The sequence below is a fragment of the Cavia porcellus genome, unplaced genomic scaffold, assembly GCF_034190915.1.
Source record: "Cavia porcellus strain 051 isolate PalLab524CR breed Dunkin Hartley unplaced genomic scaffold, mCavPor4.1 scaffold_23, whole genome shotgun sequence".
Taxonomy (NCBI): domain Eukaryota; kingdom Metazoa; phylum Chordata; class Mammalia; order Rodentia; family Caviidae; genus Cavia; species Cavia porcellus.
The window spans coordinates 42,624,539-42,643,292 of record NW_026947506.1 but is presented as its reverse complement, the minus strand read 5'-3'; the positions used below and the strand labels follow the sequence as shown (position 1 = coordinate 42,643,292).

Here is an 18,754-nt window from a genome sequence, read left to right as displayed (position 1 = left end):
TACAAGCCAGAAACCACGGATAAGAACTAATATAGAAACCAGGTGTGGTGTCACACACCTGTAAACCCAGCACCGAGAGGCGGAGGTGGGAGGGTCATGGAGGAGTTCGAGGCCGCCCCAGACTACACAGCCAATTGCAGGCCAGCCTACACTGCATCAAAATAAAGAGATAAAAACAAAGCAATAAAACAGAAAGAAAGCCAAAATATAAATATCACCAGGCATGCAAGTGCATACCTGTAATTCCAGCCCTCAGGAAGCTGAGGCAGGAGGATTGCTACAAGTTTGAGGACAGCCTGAGCTATACATCGAGACCCTGTCTCAAAACAAACAAACAAAAAATAGATATTATAATGTCAGATATGCACACTAGGTGACTATTTATACAACAAATTGTAGGGTTGGGGATTTAGCTCATCAACATAAGTGCCGGCCTGGCAAGCATGAGGTCGTGAATTCAATATCTGGTACCAAAAAAAAAAAAAAGAGCCTTTATATGCTGGCCACCCCCACCCGCTAGTGGGTGCTGCTGCAGTCGTGGTGCCTGTAGGAAGCCAAATAAAACTTGTGGATGATGCCACAGAGGTAGGTGAAGGATTTCAATGAATCCAAGCATCAGATGATGTTGTGGGGGGACCCTAGGGAGAGAGCGTGGGCCTTTAGACTTCAGGGGGCGATGATTCTAAAATAAGATGATTCTAAAATAATGCAGAAGAGCTGGAATCCACCCTGGAGGAGGTGGAGGGTTTCCTTCCTTTTGGAGACCCACGGAGTGACTGGCCCAGTTGTGTGTCCAGCCTTTCCACGATTGCTGGTGCTTCTGCATCTCAAAGAATTTTACCTAGAAGGAAGAATGTCACTTATGAGCCAGCAGCAACAGAAAGATTCCACACAAAGCCAGGAAAAAGAACGAAACTGGGAGCCTTTATTTGGAAGAGCTAAAGAGTGCCGGCACCTCGGAAGCTTGTGGAGGAGCAGACCTGAAGGCCAGGAAGGCCGCGGAGCACCGTATGAAAAGGAGATTTGGGGTTTTGTTTGTTTTGGGTTTTGGTTTTTTGAGACAGAGTCTGACAATGTAGTTCAGGCTGACCTTGAACTGACAGCAGTCCTCCTGCCTCAGCCTCCCAGAGTGCTGAGACTAGAGGTGTGCGCCACCACACCTGGCTTGAAAAGGAGTTTGGAGTTGGAGCAGATGAAATTAAATGGAGCAACATGGACTCAGGAGCAGACAGAATGCTATGGACAGTGCTGAGGCCAACAGCGACCTTTACTACCCAGCATGGGGCAAACCTTTCCAGACAGATGACGCCAGAAAGAATCCTGAAAAGCCAAAGAACAATGGGAAATGGCTGACTTATTGGGACAACAAATGGAGCAGAGGGAGAGAAGTTTCCAGGACCTCAAGTGGATGAAACTATATGGAATGCCAATCCTTTCCTGCTTTCTTTGTTGTTGTTGTTTTTGTCTTGTCTGTTTTTGTTTTGTTTTTGTCTTTTTTGAGACAGGTCTCCCTGTGCATGGCGGGCTGGACTCAAACAGACAATCCTCCTGTTTTGGCCTCCGAGTGCTGGGATTATAAGCGTGCCTTCCACACCCTTCCATGAAAGGCAATTCTGAGGAAGAAGTAGAAGATGTACTCAAAGGAGCACTTTCTAAAAACAGAAGACAAAGATGCAGAAGCCAGCCCAGAATTCTGACAACTGCAGCGGAGTTGGAAGTGGAGAAGGAGCTCGTGGTCCTGAAGACCCTAATTTAAATTAAGACATTGCCAAAGACTCAAGAGGCGGTGCTCCAGAGAGGTCAGGCCGAGAGACCCCGGGCCAGGTAAGGATCCAAGAAGGAAAGATGAAAGCATCCTGGCACCCAGAGGAGAGGATGCCAGACGCACCAAAGGCTGCTAGAATACCTGCCGGCTGCCAAATGACGGTGTTGTTTGTTTGTTTGGGTTTTGTTTTGTTTTTCTGGGGTGGAATTGAATTGGGTTGGGTTTTTTGGGACAAGGTTTTGCTGTACACAGTCCAGGTTGCTACAGCCCAAGTCCTTGAACTTACAGTGATCCTCCTGGTCTTGGCCTGCTGAGTACAAGAATTACAGGCTTGCACTACCACACCCGGCTTATCAGTGTAATTTTTAACCAAAGCAAGAAAAAGAAATGTAAAGATGGATAGAAATTCTGTCGAACAGATTATATAATGCAAGATGTAATGAACAGATACTCTGAAGAAGAGACACTAAGAAACCCAATGCTAATTCTATAGCATTATGATATAAAATCTAGCAATACTATATTATTCACTGATCAGAGTGATATTAGTCTAGTCTCTTATGTTCAATATCAGCATATGTAAAGATAAGGACAGCTACTATGAAGAGATTGAGAAATGCGATGGTAGTTATTATTGTCTTCCTCAGTGTCAGATCTTGAAGACCTAAAAAGCCTTCATCATCCTGTAATGATTTGATTAGTTCTATAATATGCAATATGTATATAATGTGGGTGAAGATGGGGACAACTATTTGGAAGAAACTAGAGACAATTAGATAGACAGTGAAGATCTCCAGTGGACTTACTTTGAAATCTGTATTTCTTGGAAGTGTTTTTTTTTTTTTAACTGTTTTGTTCTGTTTTGATATTACCTCTTTAAGATATAAAACAAGTATGTAGGACTGATAATCATATTACTGAGATTTTGTTAGATCACTGAACAGAACTGTTGGCAAGTGTCCCTATTTGAATGTCATTTTACATACTTTAATATTGTAACTTGAACAGCTATTTCTAAGATGACAATATGTAATTTATCAACTGGAGATTTCTTACCATTTATTTTTCTGTAATTCTGTATTATTTCTACCCTTTTTTATCTCCATGTATTTTTTTGTTTCTTTCTCTTTAAATTAAAAAAAAAAAAAAGAAATTCTGTCAATATGGGTTTTTTTTCGTACTGTGTCCAGATTTTGAAACCAAAAACTTAACTGACATCCTCTAAAGGGTTAAAACTTCAGCGATCTGAGATGTATTCACTCTGGGGACTGAAGCAAGAGGCTTGTAGAGGGTTTGAGGCCAGCCTGGGCTACATAGTGAGATACTGTGTCAAAAACACAAAAAACAAGTAAAACAAATTCCAAAGTGAAAACAGTTCATAAATGACTGAATCCTACTTTTGCCATATGAAATGATTTGAATATCTCAAACCAGGAAAATATTGTTAAGTGTGTATCTTGGTTTCTTGCATGGACAGAGATGTACAGGGAAATTTTTTAAAATTTTTGAGACAGGTCTCACTGTGTAGCCCAGGCTGACCTTGAACTCACAGCAATTCTCACGCATCAGTTTCCCAAACACTGAGATCATAGGTGTGTGCCATGCCTACCTTCTAAATTATTTTAACACATTAAAGAAAAAATAATTCTAGGACTTATTAATAGCATTGTGGCAAACATCTGTAATCCCAGTACCCAGGAGGCTGAGGCAGGAGAAGTGCCTCAAGTTTGAGACCAGCCTGGCCTATATAACGCGAACTGTTTCAAAGAAAAACACAGCTGTGTGGGTGTAGCAGTGTTAGAGAACTTGCCTCACATGAGCAAAGCCTCAGATCCATCCACAGCACAGAGGTGGAGGAACAGAGACACAGGGAGGAAGAAAAGCAATATTGAACAATCTATCGTAGTAGTTTATGATATTTTGGGGTTTTCGGTGCCAGGGATTGAACTCATGACCTCATGCTTGCCAGGCAGGTGCTTAGGCTGCTAAGCTAAACCCCCAGCCCCAAGCTTATGATTTAATGGCCTCCTGAAGGGTAGTACTGGCAGAAACCCAAATGAGTGAAGAAAACCCAAATCCGGAGTAAGCCTCTGTGTGAAGAGGGTACAGCAGGCCCTGAGGAGGGTGCCATACACTGGCAGCCACCTTGGCAGCAGTGAGGCCTACATGGTCTCTGCTTGACCAAGCTTTAGTCAGGCTTCTGGGCCTTCTTCTAGGCCCATCTGTGAACTTCCTCATAAAATGCAGTGTCAGCAAAGAGCCCCCCTGGTCAGTGTGGCAGGACTAGGCCAAACGGCACCCATCCTGGGTATCTGATTGCCCCAGTTCTGGTCCAGCTCCCCACCTGATTGTCCCCTAGGCCATAACCAGTGTCATGGAATAGTTTTGTTGTTGTTGCTGTTTTTCTTGTAGTTCTAGAAATAGCACCCAGGACCTGGTACATGTTAGGCAAACATTTGCCACAGAGCTAAAGCCCCAAATAATTTTTTTTCTTTTCTTTTTTTTCCCTTTTGTCAGTACTAGGGATTGAACTCAGGGCACTAAACCACATCTCTGGCCCTTTTATATATACATTTGTTTGGTTTATTTTGGTTTAATTTTTGAGACAGGGTTTCAAATGTAGTTTAGCTCGTCTTGATCTTACTACGTAGCCCAGGCTGGCCTTGAACGTGTGGCAATCCTCCTGCCTCAGCCTCCTGAGTGCTGAGCTCACAGGTGTATACCACTATGCCCAGCTTATGTTTTATGTTGAAACTGAGTCACTGTATTGCTCAGTTTCCCGGGGTCGGTTTGAACTTGCAATCCTCCTGCCTCAGCCTCCAGATATCGAAGGGTTCTCTCCACACACACTTTTTAGCCTCACCAGCATTTTTTGGTACCTGATTTCTTTTTTTTTGTCTTTTTCCGTTTCATCGGTACCAGGGGTTGAACTCTCACGACTGCCTGCTTGCAAGGCAGGCGCTTATGCCGCTGAGCTAAATCCCCAGCCCCCGTTACCTGATTTCTTAATGCTGACCATTCTTTGTAGAATAAGACGGAATCTCTGTGTTATTTTAATTTGTGTTTCTCTATCAGCCAGAGACACTGAACATTTTTTTTCATGGATTTATTCCTTGGCTCGAATTATTCTTTACCAACTTCCTCATCACCTGTGGCTATCGTGGTCACTGCTCGCACACAGCAGCGGCAGGAGTAGCAGGGAAGAAGGGCAGCTGCCTGTGCCCCTCCTGGCCCACAAGATCACCTTAGCCCCCTGGGCATGGTTGGCTTGGGGCTAGGGCCAGTGACAGGTGCAGGGCTGCTGACCCGAGATGGCTTTGGCAGAGATAAGGCAGAGGCCATGAATAGCTGGGTAACCAACCACTGATAGGGCCCTATCTTAAATCAACTCCCTCTGCTGGGCCTCCACAACTGCTTTGTTTAACTGTGTGCTCTTTGGATGACAATATGATAAGGAGGTTTAAATAAACTCTGAAGTCTACAAAGTCTACTGCTGTCTGTTCCCTGGGAAAGGAAGCTGGGGATGGGACCCTTCCCTGGCTGGCCCCTCCCCACTGTCAGCCCCAGCCTCAATCCAAGCCTTGGGATCCTTTCTTTTACTTCTCTTTCCTTTTCTTTTTTTTTTCTTTCTTTTCCTTTCCTTTCCTTTCCTTTTTCTGCCTCTGTCTCTCTCTCTCTCTCTGTCTCTGTCTCTCTGTCTCTCTGTCTCTCTCTCTCTCTCTTTCTCTCTGTCCCTCTTCTTTCTTCCTTTCCAGTACTGGGAATTGACCCCAGAACTTTTGCACTGACCTACATCTCCAGCCTTTTTTATTGTTTATTTTGAGATAGGATCTCACTAAGTTGCTCAATTAGGCCAGGCATGGTGGTGCATGCCTGTAATCCCAGCACTCAAGAGGCTGAGGCAGGAGGATCACTGGGAATTCAAGACCAGTCTGGGCTTCCCAGTGAGCTCAATGCCATCAGGAACTGCATAGTGAGACCCTGTCTCAAAAAGACCAAAAAAAAAAGTTACTCATTGCCCAGGCTTGAATTTACAATCCTCCTGCCTCCACCTCCCTGAGCCTTTGCACTGGGTTTTTTGTGTTATTGTTTTTGTTTTTGTTTTCTTTTTTAATATTCTTGTTATTGCCAGCAAAGAATCCAGAACCAAAGCACTAAACTAAAAAGGGCCAGCCAGGGTCTCCACCTCAGATGATCACAGGAGCCAAGCAAGTAACTTGAATGTAGAAAAGGAGGCAGATAGGACGTGACAGGTGGGTGAGGTATTGTCATACAGTAGGACACACACACAGTATTTGGTCTCTGTCACTCAATCCTGAGTCAGAGCTCCGGACACCTTCACAGGAGGGGATGCTGGGAGAATCCCTGGTTCCTAAGCAAGAGCTCCTAGGGCCAGAAATTTAGCTCAGCAGCATAAGCGCCTGCCTGGCAAGCGCAAGGTTGTGAGTTCAATGCCCGGTACCAAAAACAAAAGAAAAGAAAAGAAAAGAAAGAGCTCCTAAGTCCCTCACAGCGCCTGGGTGACGGTGCCATCTTTGTTGTAATGAGGAGATCTCAGCGGGCTCCTGGGTAGCCTAGGGATGGAGGCCGGTTGCCAGGGAAACCACCCAGTGCCCAGAGGGGTGGAGCTTTCAGCCCCATCTCTTCAACCTTCTGGAAGAAAAGAGGCTGGAGGCCCAGCTGACAGTATCTATCACTCCTCTATAGAACCCAGCAGCTTCTGGAAGTTTCTGGATTACTGAGCACCCGGAAATCCTTGGAGGGCACTGCTTCCAGAGCAGGGACCAGGGTTCCCCTCCCCTCTGCACAGCCCACCCCAGCTCCTCCACCGAGGATCCCCTGACATCCTGCGGGACAAGTGTGCAGCGCTGCTGTCACAAACACATCCACGAAGGTCACAGCTGGGGACTTGGGAGTGGCACCCAGCGAGAGGACACCTTGGATGTGAGCCCTCAGCCTGGGGGACGTGGCTCTGTGCCCACAGGGGGTCCTCCGGTGCTGGCTGCAGGCTGGCAGTTGGTGGGAAAATCCCCGCGATGGCAGTGACAGGGAAGTGGCCTCTGCTGGGCGTGGAGAGCGAGCATGAGAAGAGTTTGGAGATGTCCATCTCAGCTCCGGGGACTTCTGACAGGAAGGAGGGCCAGGCTAGGGGGAAAAAGGACTCCGGGCTCCATGTATGGTACCACGTGAAGGAAGGAGGCAGAGAAGCCGGGGATGGCTGGGCCCATGGACACTTGTCACCCCTCACTGATGGCAGCAGCATGGCACAGAGCAGCTGAGAGGGTGAGGGCCTCATGGTATAGGTGGCCGCCCGAATGCAGTGTGAGCCTCAAGCCCCAGAGGTGGCGTCACAGTGCTGGCCATCCTGTGGGCCACCTTGGCTCCTCGTGGCACACAGGGAGGTCCCTGGATTTTCCGTGGGACAAAAGCAGCTGAGCCACAGAAGTGGCCACAGATCCAAAGAAGTCCCAACGCCCAAAGCATGTGGCACATAGCTGTCATCCCCACATTCTGGGAGGCTGAGGCAGGAGGATGGCAAGTTTGAGCTCAGCCCAGGCAACTTAGAAATTTACAGTCTCAAGGTTAAAATAAAAAGGGCTGCGGATGGAGCTCAGTGGGAGGCCCTGGGTGCAGTCTGCAGTCCCTGGACAAAAGAAGAGCCCTGTGGGCATGTCTGTGGGTGATTCCAGAGACCCTGGACCAGGAGGACTCTAACTTCATTGGCCCAGTCCAGGGATGTCCAGGGTGACAGCAGGATTTGATGACATTCCTAGGAAGTGAGGGAGACTAGAGGTCTGGCTTCAGAGACTGTGTCTGGTCCTTGCCCCTTCAGATGAGGGCTCTTGCTCTCCGGAGTTGGTGACCATGAGGTGAGTGCCTTCCTCCTCCGTGCCCTTCTGCCGTAGTACGCCAGGCTCACCGCAGCCCTGAGCTTGTGCTGCCAGCCAAGGATGGAACCTCCGAGCTCAAATAAACCTCCCTCTGTAAGCCGTTTCCCAGGTTTTTAGTCACAGTGATGAAAAGCTGAATACAAGTGTTATCATCGCAGGTGTGGTGGTGCACATCTGTAATGCCAGTACTTGTGATGCTGAGGCAGGAGGATCGACAGGAGTGTGCAGCCAGCCTGGGCTACATAGTGAGTCCAGGGCCAGCTGAGCTGCATAGGAAGACCCTGTCTCAGAAAACCAAAAACAAAGACAAGTGTTATCAAAGTATATGTCTGATATGGGATTAATGTCCAGGCCACAAAGAGACCTTGTAACACACACACACACACACACACACACACACACACTTCACTTCAAAAAGTGGACAGAGGACTTGAATAGGCATTTCGCCAGAGAAGATACACAAGCAGTCAGTAAGCACGTGTACCGGGTAATTTGGACTCCTTGTGACTTTTTTGGTTTTGCTTTGCTTTTTCAAAACAAGGTCTTGCTCTATAGTTCAGACTGGGAAGAGCCAAAGCCCGTGCTGTTTGGTTGGCTGTGCAGGGTAACACTGTGCAGTATAGTAACCACTGTGGGTTTCCTACTGCCTTGCTTTTGCCAATATCTTTCTCACTGTTTTGTTTTCTTTTATTCCCTTTAAAATAAAAAAGTAAAAAAGGGAAAGGGGTCAGGCAAGACTTGCTGTACAACTACAGCAGTCAAACTTTATCATTTGTGGAGAGGAGACAGATAACTCGGTGGAATACAGCCAGGAACCCTGAAATAGATGCACACCCATGCATGCAATTGACTTGCTTCCCTGCAGTTCCAGGGATCAAATGCAGGATCCTCTCAAGGAGCTGTAGCCCTAGCTCTTTTATATTATTTATTTTGAGGCATGGCCCTGCTAAACTGCCCAGGCTGGGTACAAACTTGTGATCCTCTTGTCTCAGCTTCCCAGAGTGTTGGGATTATAGCTAAGAACAACCACACCCAGCGCCTGGTTTTATTTTCTAGACATTTTAAAGTTTATAAGTTCAAGGTTCCTCTCCAGTTCATCTTTATGTAAGGTCAAAGTTCTTCCACACCTCACCTTCCTTTTTCTCTTCCTCTTCTTCAGTTTCTCCTTCTTCACTTTTGATAGGGAGAGTCACCTGCCCTTGGTATCATTTGTGGGAATGGCAGCCTTTCTCCGCGGAACTCCTATCTGCATCTTTGTCAAAAGTTAGATGAAAAAAGCTGGGCATGGTGGCACACACCTGTAACCGCAGCCCTTGCGAGGTTGAGGCAGGAAGATTGGCACTGATAGATCTGCCAGGCTGAGGCTTAGCCACCTCTAACCTGACATCGCCCAACTTGGTACTGGGCCCAGAGAAGCAACTTATCTCTCGGAGAATAAAACTTCTGTGTTTTCTTTCTAGTTCCAGAAATAAATCTCCCACTCTGTTTTTACGGTGCACCCAGCCCTCTCCAATCCCAAGACTCCAAAACCACCCAAACACTCCACCCTCAGCCCCCAGCAAATCTTTCTCTCTCCTGTTTTGCACACGCAGATGCACCTTTAAATCAGCTGTTGATATGTCATTGTGCCACCTCCCAAACTCCTCTCCAGGCAGACCTAATAAAAATACTTCCGCTTCTTTTTCTCACCCAAAGGTGCCTGCTGTCTCCTCTGCAGCCTTCCCGTGCCTGTAATAAAGCCCTCTTTGCTACTTTCTCTCTGTATCACACTAAAATCTTACTAGCCAGGAGTTCAAAGTTAGCCTGGGCTACATAGTGAGTCTGAAGCCAGTGTGAACTGCATAGTAAGACAGTCTCAAAAACAAAAAAGCAAAGCAAAAACAAAAAAAGAAGTAGTCAAGTTTGAGCCCCACTGGGCAGTTTAGTGACTTAGCATGACCCTTGATTTATTTATTGATTGATTTTGTCTTTTGGGGACAGTGTCTCATTATGCAGTTGAGGCTGACCTTAAACTCGCTTTGCAGCCCAGACTGGCCTCAAACTCGCAATGATCCTCCTGCCTCAACCTCCCAAGTGCTGGAGTTATAGGCATGCACCACCACACCTGGTTCTGTCTAGGAATTTTAAAAGGGAATGTAGTTCAGTTTAAAAAAAAAAAAGGCTATCCAAGAATGAGACCCTAACCCTTGAACTCACGGTGATCTTTACTGCTTCAGCCTCCCAAATGCTAGAATTATACCCATGTGCCACCAGACCCAGCCTAAGTTTTTAGCCACTTTATTTATAACAGCCTCAACTTAGACACCAACAGATAACCTTTGTCCAAAATGTTTATCTGTAACAGAAGGGATGAGCTAGTGATAGCAACGGTAATCAGGATGAATCCCTATCAAATCAGGTGAACAAAGTCAACCCCAAGGCACGAGAGATGTGTGATTCTGTTTACATTGCGTGTTTGGAATAACAGAAGTATAGAAACTAAGACAGATTAGTGGCTGCCAAGTACCAGGGGCAGAGGTTAAGAGGGAAATTGGTGTAGCAAAGTCAATATCCAGAACTGTGATATTACACCAAATTATGATCACCCCAGCTGAGCAGAAGGACCCATGCCTGTGTTAGCTGCTCCCTCCAGAGGCTGAGGCAGGAGGGTCAAAAGTTCAAGGCCAAACTGGGTGTGGTGGCTCACACCTGTAATCTGAGAATTTGGGAGGCTGAGGCAGGAAGATCATTGCAAATTCGAGACCAGCCTGTGCTACAAATTGAGCTCAAGGCCAGCCCAAACTGGATAGCAAGACCCTGTCTCAAGAAGACAAAAAAAGTGGGGGAGGTTTTAGCTCTGGTGTAAGCACCTACCTGCTGAGCACAGGGTCATGAGATCGATACTTGGTACAAAAAAAAGTTCTTTATGGTAACCATTGTTGATCACCTTGTATTATGTTTTTACGTTATCTATTATGTCCACCCTTTTGATTTGACCGATTCTGTTCTGTTATGTCACATTTGGTTTTACTCTCTTCCAAAAAAGTAATAAGAACTGTGGGAGTAATAAAACCCAAAATGTGTAATAGTCATTGTACAAAAGAGAGGAAAAGAAAGTGCTCTAAACAATATAACTGCATGTATATTTAAGTGTATAAGATAGACAATGATATTACTGAGTTTTGTTGGCTCATTGAACAGAACTGTTTGCAGTCTCACTGTTTGAATGTCCACTTTATATGCTTTAATTTTATAACTTGAACAAATATTTCTAAGATGACAATATGTAATCCATTAACTAGTGATTTCCTACTGTTTAGTTTTTTTCTGAAATTCTATATAACATGAACCCTTTTTCTGCTTTTTTTTTTCTTTTTCTCCTTAAATAAAAAAAAAAAAAAGTTCTAGGCCAGATTGGATAAGACCTTATCTCAGTCTCAAAATACAACTTTTAAAAACACTGACGAGGAAGTCCAATGGTAGAATGCTTCCCTAGCAAGTGTGAGGACCTGAATTTGAAGGGGAAAAAAAAGTTACCATTTGTGAAAACTGGGTAAAGAGCACAGAATTTCTCTAAATTTTTTGGTAGGGGATGAAACCCAGGACTTCACCCATACTAGTCAAAAGGCTCTACTGTGAGCCACACCGCAGCTCTGAATCTGTGATGATCTCAAGGTTTAATTCCATATACATATAAATCGTAGAGTTGCCAAGAGTTGAGCTCAGCAGTATAAGCACCTACCTGGCAAGCCTGAGGTTGTGAATTTGACCCCCGGTATCAAAAAAAAAAATCACACAGTCCCAGTAGCAGCTGCAGACTCCACTCCTACCTCCAGATCTCCTAATTTGGTTTCTAGGAAGTCTTCACGTTAGTCCAACAAAACTGTCCACAGACTGAAGTCCGCCCTGGCTTGCAACTCACAGCCCTGGGCACTGTCTGGAAACACAGGTTAGCCGCATGGATCAAATGAAATTGACAGCAAAGATTAAGACACACACTTGCCGCGTGTGGTGGCTCATGCCTGTAATCCCAGCACTCGGGAGGCTGAGGCAGGAGGATCATTGCAAGTTCGAAACCAGCCTGGGCTACAATGAGCTAGCCTGAACTGCATAGCGAGACGCTGTCTCAAAAAAAAAAAAAAAAAAAAAAGACACACACTAAGGCCTGGGAATATGACTCCAAGGTAGTGCATTACCCTAGTATGGGTGAGGCCCTGGGTTCAAATCCCAGCACTGCCAAAAAAAAACCCAGATACATATTCAGTAGACAGTGCTTCCCACCCACCCCGGCACCTTCTCAGCCACACTGGGCTAGGATCCAGCCTTCCAGCTGTTTGTCCCCAGCCAGAGCCAGGAAAGCCCCAAGGTCCTCCACCTTTAGCTCCTCAACTCTGCTGCAACCTCAGCCCTCCGGCCTGCAGGATTCCAGTCCGATCCTGGTTGGACATAGCGCTGGGGTGGGATCAGGCAGGTCAGGGCAGGAAAAAAAACAAGGCCACCATCCACAGGGCAGTGCAGGCACTGGACCCTGGAGGCTCATCCCGCCCTACCCCGAGTACCCGTGCCTCCCTGAAGGAACCCAGGCCTTCGCCCTGAGCTACAGGCTAAGCCCTTTACCCTTTTTTGGGGGGAGGAAGGGAACTGGGAATCACACTTATGACTTCATTCTTGGTAGGCAGGTGCTGCGCCACTGAGCTATATTCCTGACCTTACAATTTTTTTCTTTTCCTTTTTCTCTTTCTTTTTTTCCTTTTCTTTTTTTCTTCTTTTTTTTTTCTGCTGTTGTATTTGAGACAGGGTCTCACTGTGTAGTTCAGGCTGACCTTGAACTCTTTATGTAGCTCAGGTTGGCCTTGAACTCATGGCAATCCTGCCTCAGCCTCTCTGAGTACTGCTATTACAGGCATCACGGAACTCAGCTTTTTCCTCTTTCTCTAGCTTTCTGTGTGCTGGACTCTCTCCTGTGCTCCCACACTATCCCACTTGAACACACTGCTTGTCTCCTCCACACCAGCCAGCCTTGGGAGCCCCCCTCCTGATTCCCTGATGCAGGTCACCCTTGGAACTGTGGTCCGTGCAGAGGTCAGGCCGCAGCTTTGGGACGGGAGGTCAGAGAGTGTGAGGCAGCGGGGTCTGCGATGCCTGGAGACTCCAAGCCATGCTCCTCTCTCCCACTTCCCATGCTTTCTGTTCAGAAGCAGTGAGCCGGCCTCGGGCACAGACCTTGGGGTGATACCCTCACAGGTTTGCGCCCATGGCCCTGGTAGCACCTTGATTTTTAGTGAACAGCTTTATTGAGGTGTGATTTATATAATGCACAGCTCACCAATTCAAACTGCACATCCAGTGGTTTAGTGCTCTCACAGTTGTGTACCCAGGAGCACAATCAATTGTAACACACACACACACACACACACACTGTGTCCCTTGGCAGTCACCCCAACCCCAATTCCTTCAGAACTCTTCCCCAGCCCCTGGCAACCACTGATCTGCCTGTCTCTACAGATTTTCTAAACCCATGCCATAGATGGTCCTTTGTGTCTGGTTCTTCCTTTACCATAAAGTTTACAAGGTTCACCCACAGTGCAGCATGTGTTTGTCTGCCGTTCTTTTTTCACAGGTGGGTAATATTCCACAGCGTGAATGCACCACAGTGTATTTTTCTAGCCCACTGATGGACATTTAGGGTGTTTGCCTTTTGGGCGACTGTGCAGGAAGCATTTGTGTACCAGTTTCTTGTGTAAGCGTGGGCTTCCGTTGCCTTAGATAAACAACTACAGTGGAATTGCTGAGGCCTGTGGTAAGAGTTCAACCTTTGGACCAACTGCCACACTGATTTCAAAAGCAGCTGTGGCACGTTATACTCCCACAATCCGGACAGGACAGTCCCAGTGTCTCCACCTCCTTGCCAACACTTGACATTGTTGTTGTTCTTGGATTTTTGCTTGGAAGTTTTAATTATTTATTTTGGTGTTTTTTGGAGATAGGGCCTAGCTATGTAGTTCAGGCTGGCCTTGAGCGTTCAGCAATCCTCCTGTCTCAGCTTCCCAAGCGCTGGGATTACAGGCGTGCCCTACCACAGCCAGCTTGATTATAGCTGTTTAAAGGTAGACAGCATTAGAACTGCAGGTGCCCTATTTATTTCTCCCATCTAATTACGCCAGCCCCTGCTGAGCAGCCCTGCCTATCCCCTACTCTCCCCACTCTGATCACCACTCTTCTCCCAACTTCTAGGAGGTCAACGTTTTCAGATTCAACATCTGAGACTCTGTGATATTTGTCTTTTTGTGCCTGGCTTATTTCACTTAACATAATGCCCTCCAGTGCCATCGGTGTTGTCCCAAACAACCAACAGACTCCACCTCTTGATGGCTGTACAATATTCTACCGCTTCTGCGGTAGATCCTCTCTATCCACACGTTGGGTGCTTGGCTACCGTGACGGCGGTGCAGTAGATGAGCGTGCAGCTGTGTCTGCGCATTCGATGTCCTCCCTCTGGATGTATATCCAGGGGGCTCTCTGAATCACACTGGGGCTCTGTCTGTAGCGTTATAGGCCTCAGGATGTTTCCCATGGTGGCCCTGCCCATCTACCCTCCTACCACCATGGCCCAGGGTTTCACTTGCTCCGCATTCCTGCAGGGCACTTCTTATCTCCTCTCTGAGATAACGGCCACTCTGGTTGGAGTGAGGCAGTGCGCCACCGTCATCCTGCTTCCCTTCGCCCATTTCTCAATGGGGTCATGTGTGTATAGCCGATTTCCCTGGCAGCCGCTGAGCTCCAAGCTGATTGGCCCATGCTTTGCCCCAACCAAAGTCTTATTTGCAGAATGTCTGAAGTTTGGTCCCTGGGCATGCAGGTCTGTCCCATCTGCCAGGCAGTTTTGGCAGGGTCCAAACAAGCCCAGCCCCCGGCCCGGGATGCAGCCCAGGCACCTTGGGCTTCAGCAAGGAAAGGACTTACTCAAGGTCTCCTGACCCAGCACAGTGACATCAGTCAGGGCCCCGCCACTGTCCCCGCACCATCTCTCTGAACATCTGCATGACTGCCTGACTGTTCTTACCGCAGCCCTGGGAGATGAGTCACGCACACATTGCGGACAATGTTTTCTTCCCTTTTCAGGGGAGGAAGCAGAGTTAGGAGAGACGACGTGACTTTCCCCAGGCCATAAGAGTCAGAGCTCAGCAGGGCTCCATGGTGCACACCTGTCATCCCAGCACTCTGGAAGACTGAGGCAGGAGGATCTCAAATTTGAGCCCAGCCTGGGCAACATAGCAACTTGTCAAGATCTTGTCTCAAAATAAAAAATAAAAAATGGCTGAGGACAGAGCTTAGTGTGAGGGCCCATCACAGCCTCAGCCTTCAATCAACCCTGGCATTCATGGAGCTGCTCTGTGGCCAAAATAATGTGACCTCGATCCACACACTCCCTGGGGTTGCTATCTTTCTTTCTGTCCAAAGCCACCCACACTAACCAGGAAACTGTCCCAGCCAGCAGTCCATCAAAGGGACCTGGCAACTGAAACTTCCTCCCGGCCGCCCCCACCCAGTGCCAGCTGAGCCCTCCGGCCAGGCACTCCCAGCCCAGCCCAAGACCTTTGCCCCTGCAAAACGCGGGACCCTGGTTTCCATGGCCCTGTTTACTGCAACTTGCGCCTTCCAGGGCTGGGCATGAGAGAGGGCATGCCAGCTGCCTAGGGCTGGAGATGGGAAGCAAACTATAAATAACCCTCAAGGCCCAGGTCAAGAAAGTCTTCCATCTCTCTGGAGGAGCCCTCCGTTTCTTTCTCTCTAGTTTTTTTGTTTGTTGTTTTGTTTTGTTTTTGTATTTTGAGACAGTTCTCTCCGTGTAATTCAGGCTATAGGCCAGGCTCTGAATTTGTGGCAATCCACTTGCCTCAGCCTTCTGAGTGCTGGGATTATGGGTGTGCACCATCACACCACAGGAGCCCTTGCTTTCTATTAGAGTGAATAAAACCAACAAATATCTTTGCCCCTCTTGGGACATTCTGGATGTCCCAAAGGAGCAGATAAACTGGGCAGAGAAATAAACAATTAAAAATAAACTTAAGAAAATAATTAGTCAGATGTCAATAACACAGAGCAGATTATAAAGTATGAAAAGGGACAGGGTACCACAGGGTAAGAAGCTATATAATTAAACCCAAGGCTTTCACACTAAAGCTGCATCTCCAGCCCTTCTGCTACATTTAGACAGGCTCCAAAGCTATAAATTACCCAGGTTGGATTGGGACTTGCAACCCTCCTGCCTCAGCCTCCCAAATAGTGCTACCAGTTAGAACCTGTGATTTTAAAGAGTGATCTGGGAGCCCTCCGTGGGCAAAGGAACCTGAAGGGGTAAGCAGTAAGCCACGTAGACATCCGCAGGAGTGTCTCTTGTAGCAGGTACAGTAAACAGAGGGGACAGGATCGCCGCAGCGCTTGGCCATCCGGAACAAGCACCAGGAGAGTCCCGCGCTGCAGTGAGGGGCGAGGAGGTCGGGAGCTCGGTGACCGGGACCTGGACAGCCCAGGGGTAGCCGCGAGGGGCTGCGAATGGCGACGAAGGCCGAAGGCCGGGCGGAGGAGCTGTGGACAGCTTTGACTTCAGTTTCTGCGGGACCAGGTTTCTGTCCTCAGAGCAGCCCGGCCTCCTCGAGGGGAGGGGAGGGAAAGCAGCTGGCCTAAAGGGATCCAGGCGGGCTGCCAGCGCTGGAGGAAAACCGGACTTCGGTGCGGGTAGCCAGGGCGCCCCCGGTCCCTCTCCAGCCGGCCCGGGCTCCTGCGCCCAAGCCCACTGGCCTGGAGGAAGCCTGCGCGCCTAGGGCCCGGAGGCCGCAGGGAGCAGAGCAGGTGCGCAGCTCCAGCCGCGCCCCGCCCCTCGTCCTCCCTGGCCGCCGTCCTGGGGACTTGGCCGCGCCCCCCATCCCAAGCCACCAGCGCTGGGGCGACGACTCTGGCGTAGGGAGGACAGAGGAAGGGAGGTCAAGCAATTTGTGACTTGCACCCCAAACCACTAAAGCACCCCTTGCCGCGCCGGGCTCCAGAGAATCGTTTCGAGCGTTGGAGAGGAGGGTCCAGCCAGGCGGGAGGGGCGCAGGATCCACTCCCCTGGGCTCGCTCCCCTCCCCTGCCTGCCCCTCCCCCTTCTCCCCTCCTCTCCCCTCCTCCCCTGCGCTCGGCCAGTTCCGCCCACCCCAGCTGCGCACGAAAGGTAGGAGGGGGCCACGTCACTGTCCCGGGCCCGCCTCCGCCCCCGCCCCCGCCCGCGCCACTCTGGACACCTAGCTAAGTCCACCCAGTCCAGCCTAGGGACAGCGCAGTCGCCGCCTCCAGTCCGCCGAGTCGCCCGCAGGTGCCGAGGAGCAGCCGCGGCGGGCGCAGAGCCGAGCCGTCCGCGCGCCGACCGTGCGCCCCGGAGCAGCCGCGTGTCGCGGCGTCGTCCCCGAACTGAGTCCCGGGCCCGGCGGCCGCCCGGCGGAGGCGCAGCAACCATGTCCATGGGCCTGGAGATCACGGGCTCCGCGCTGGCCGTGCTGGGCTGGGTGTGCACCATCCTGAGCTGTGCGCTGCCCATGTGGCGCGTGACGGCCTTCATCGGGAGCAACATCGTCACGGCGCAGACCATCTGGGAGGGCCTGTGGATGAACTGCGTGGTGCAGAGCACCGGCCAGATGCAGTGCAAAGTGTACGACTCGATGCTGGCGCTGTCGCAGGACCTGCAAGCGGCTCGCGCGCTGATGGTCGTGTCCATCGTGCTCACCGCCTTCGGGCTCCTCGTGGCGCTCGTGGGCGCCCAGTGCACCAACTGCGTGGAGGACGACACGATGAAAGCCAAGATCACCATCTCGGCGGGCGCCGTGTTCCTGCTGTGCGCCCTGCTCACGTTGATCCCCGTGTCCTGGACGGCCAATTCCATCATCCGGGATTTCTACAACCCCCTGGTGCTGGATTCTCAGAAGCGCGAGCTGGGCGCGAGCCTGTACGTGGGCTGGGCGGCCGCGGCGCTGATGCTGCTGGGGGGCTCGCTGCTCTGCTGCTCCTGCCCCCCGCGCCAGGAGAAGTACGCGCCCTCCAAGATCGTCTACTCCGCGCCACGCTCCGTCGGGCCCGGCGCCGCCGCCAGCACCACCTATGACCGCCGGGACTACGTGTGAGCCGGCAGGGGAGGCCGAGTGCCGCCCGGAGACCCGTACGGCCCGGACGCCAGGCAGCTTTTTGCTGGACTGGGAGACCCACCCCGCTCCCTGCTTCTCCAGCTGCCACCCCGCTGCAGGCGGGGGAGCCCAAAGAACCGACCCACAAGGACATGGGACATGGAGATTTCGTCCTTCTCCAGCCCCGGGCTGGGGTAGCCGCCAGTTACTTGCCAGCCCCGTCGGGCCGCGGCCCCCAAGCCCGCGGTGGGCAGGGACCGGCAGCCATGAAAGGGCCATTTCGTATTTTGCAATAAAAGCCTTTTGTTTTTTGCAATCACTGGTGCCTCTGCCTCCCTGCTGAACACACCTTCGGGGTGGCCCTGGGCTGGATACTGCTTTCGGCTGCTGCACGAGTTTAGAATGAGAAATGGAGGTTCAGTAAGGACAGGGGCGCAGACTGAGCCTGGGTGGACACTTGCAGATTCATAGGTGGGGAGGGGCGCGGAGCCCGTGAGGCCAAGCCAGGCAGGAGCACTTGGCAGGCGCGGCTGGGAGAGGGGGTGTCCCTCGGGGGTCCCTCCCTTGCTCCCTCCCTTTCTGGAAGTGTCCTCGGTTTGCGCTGTGACCATGGATTCTCTCTGGCGCTCCGGGTCTCCGTGTGCCCTGTGAAAGAGCACACTCGATACTGTGACTTCATATTTAAAGCAGGAAAACAAAAAGGTCTATTATTCAAACAAGCACGCCACCAAAGGAGAGCTAGTGGCAACCTGCTCACCGGGGAGGAGAGAAGAAAGGACCCCACTTCCTTCCCGGAACCCTCAGTGAGGGGAGGACTCTCAGTGAGTCTCAGAGGGGTTGCAAAACTTGGTTCTGGAGGGAAAGAAGAGTTGTGGCTGAGCTCAGAAAGGCCAGGGGCCTGCACAGAGGTATTCAGCCCTCCCTGTGAGGCAGCAGCCAGGCAGGAGACAAAGAAAGCAAGA

General features: G+C 50.0%; 1 protein-coding gene across 1 annotated transcript; it reads left to right on the top strand.

The window, feature by feature from the left end:
- The first annotated feature begins 16,924 nt into the window (after nt 1-16,924).
- Nucleotides 16,925-18,111, top strand: Cldn3 (claudin 3). The gene has a single exon (XM_003470014.4). The coding sequence runs from the start codon at nt 17,130-17,132 to the stop codon at nt 17,790-17,792; it is 663 nt and encodes a 220-aa protein (XP_003470062.1). The 5' UTR covers nt 16,925-17,129; the 3' UTR covers nt 17,793-18,111.
- Nucleotides 18,112-18,754: the final 643 nt, after the last annotated feature.

Bases quoted from the DNA above. Each gene is read 5' to 3' on its own strand.
- Cldn3 (XM_003470014.4), top strand. From the start codon at position 17,130: ATGTCCATGGGCCTGGAGATCACGGGCTCCGCGCTGGCCGTGCTGGGC.